Source organism: Psammomys obesus, unplaced genomic scaffold (genome assembly GCF_907164565.1).
Source record: "Psammomys obesus unplaced genomic scaffold, mPsaObe1.curated_primary_1811, whole genome shotgun sequence".
In the NCBI taxonomy this organism is placed as follows: Eukaryota; Metazoa; Chordata; class Mammalia; order Rodentia; family Muridae; genus Psammomys; species Psammomys obesus.
The window spans coordinates 1352612-1354214 of record NW_026593286.1 but is presented as its reverse complement, the minus strand read 5'-3'; the positions used below and the strand labels follow the sequence as shown (position 1 = coordinate 1354214).

The window sequence follows — 1603 nt, the reverse complement described above, 5'->3', positions numbered from 1 at the left end:
TTGCCAGCCAGTAGCAAAACACAGAACCGCATGCCAATGTAATGTAAATACTACTGAGAAACAATGCATGGATTACCACATGCAAAGACAGGAGACACCAGACACACTGCTGAGCTAGAGCAGAACATGAAAATGTAAGTGCTTCATGATTTACATTAATGAAACAACACCCAGGCTACTCTCTGGCACTGAAAAGCAGCACAGTGGTTCTCTTGAGACAGAGAGAGTGACTGAGGGTGGGACTCCAATGCCTACTTTAGCTGGGAACGTGTTCCCCGAGTCTCCACTCAGAAGACATGTTTGGACGAAGGCTCAGTACTGTAGGTAGATGTAAAGGTTTGTTAAATTTTATTTAAAAAAAAGTTTAGATAGAATTGGGTGGTAGAAGAGGTTTTATTTGAATTATACTTGAGAATACTTAATAGCTACTGAGGAGTCGTACCCAAACCCAAAGATCTTCTCATAGCATCCTTAAATTCAGTGTTCCTCAGACAGTATATCAAAGGATTCATCATGGGTGTGAGGACAGTGTACACAGCAGAGATGAGCTTGTTGGAACTCCGAGTATCGATGGCCTGGGGTCTCACATACATGAAGATCATGGCCATGTAGAAGAAGGTGACCACAGTGAGGTGGGAGGCACAGGTAGAGAAGGCCTTCCACCGGCCTGTGGCTGATGGAATGTTCAGCACAGCCAGGGTGATGTGGCCATAGGAGAGAACGGTGGCCAGGAGAGGGAACACTAGAATGATGAAGGCCAGGATGAAGTCCACCAGCTCTGCTGTAGAGAAGTCAGTGCAGGCCAGCTTGAGGATGGGGGAGATGTCACAGAAGAAGTGGTTCAAGACATTGGAGCCACAGAAGGTGGCACTGGAGATAAAGTAGACCTTGATCACAGAGATGGTAAAGCCACTTGCAAAGGAAAAGGCCACAAGCTGGACACACAGCCCTGTGGTCATGATGACTTGGTAGCGCAGAGGGTGGCAGATGGCCACATAGCGGTCATAGGCCATGGAAGCCAGAAGTACACACTCTGTACACACCAGGGAGCTGAAGAAGTAGAGCTGAGTCATGCATCCAATGAAAGAGATGTGTTTCCTCTGCAGGAGAAAGCCATCCAGCATCTTAGGGATGATGTCACAAACGTACCAGATCTCCAAGGTGGACATGATGCCCAGGAAGTAGTACATGGGCCTGTGGAGGGAGGCACTGCTCCAGACAGTGAGGATGATGGCCAGGTTCTCCACCAGCACAAAGAGGTAGATGAGCAGGAAGAGGAGGAAGAGCAGGTACTGCAGCCTGGGGGCTGTGGGGAAGCCCAGCAGGATGAACGTGCTGACCTTGGTGATGTTCTCCCCCCTCATCTTTCTTCACCTGAAAGAACTGACAAGGCATTGGGATAGGAGAAGGGCAGCTGTCAGGGAGAACAGGCAGCTGAACGTGCAGATGAGATTGGCCTGAAGTGATACATCTGGCCGTTACCAACACCAGGGAAGAAGAAAAATGCAAGTGTAGTTAGTGCCTAATGCCAGATGGTAATGGCTCTGATACTGGGCTCAGAAATAGACTGCCCAACCCCTCTCTATCCACAGTGATGGTGAGG

At 48.9% G+C, this 1603-nt stretch overlaps 1 protein-coding gene across 1 annotated transcript; it reads right to left on the bottom strand.

Annotated features, from left to right (window-relative positions):
- Positions 1 to 425: 425 nt before the first annotated feature.
- Positions 426 to 1364, bottom strand: LOC129683932 (olfactory receptor 6B2-like). Its single transcript, XM_055616956.1, has one exon. It carries the CDS (start codon positions 1362 to 1364, stop codon positions 426 to 428), a length of 939 nt encoding a protein of 312 aa, XP_055472931.1.
- Positions 1365 to 1603: the final 239 nt, after the last annotated feature.

Excerpts from the sequence above, each read along its gene's own strand:
- LOC129683932 (XM_055616956.1), bottom strand. The coding sequence starts at position 1,364 with ATGAGGGGGGAGAACATCACCAAGGTCAGCACGTTCATCCTGCTGGGC.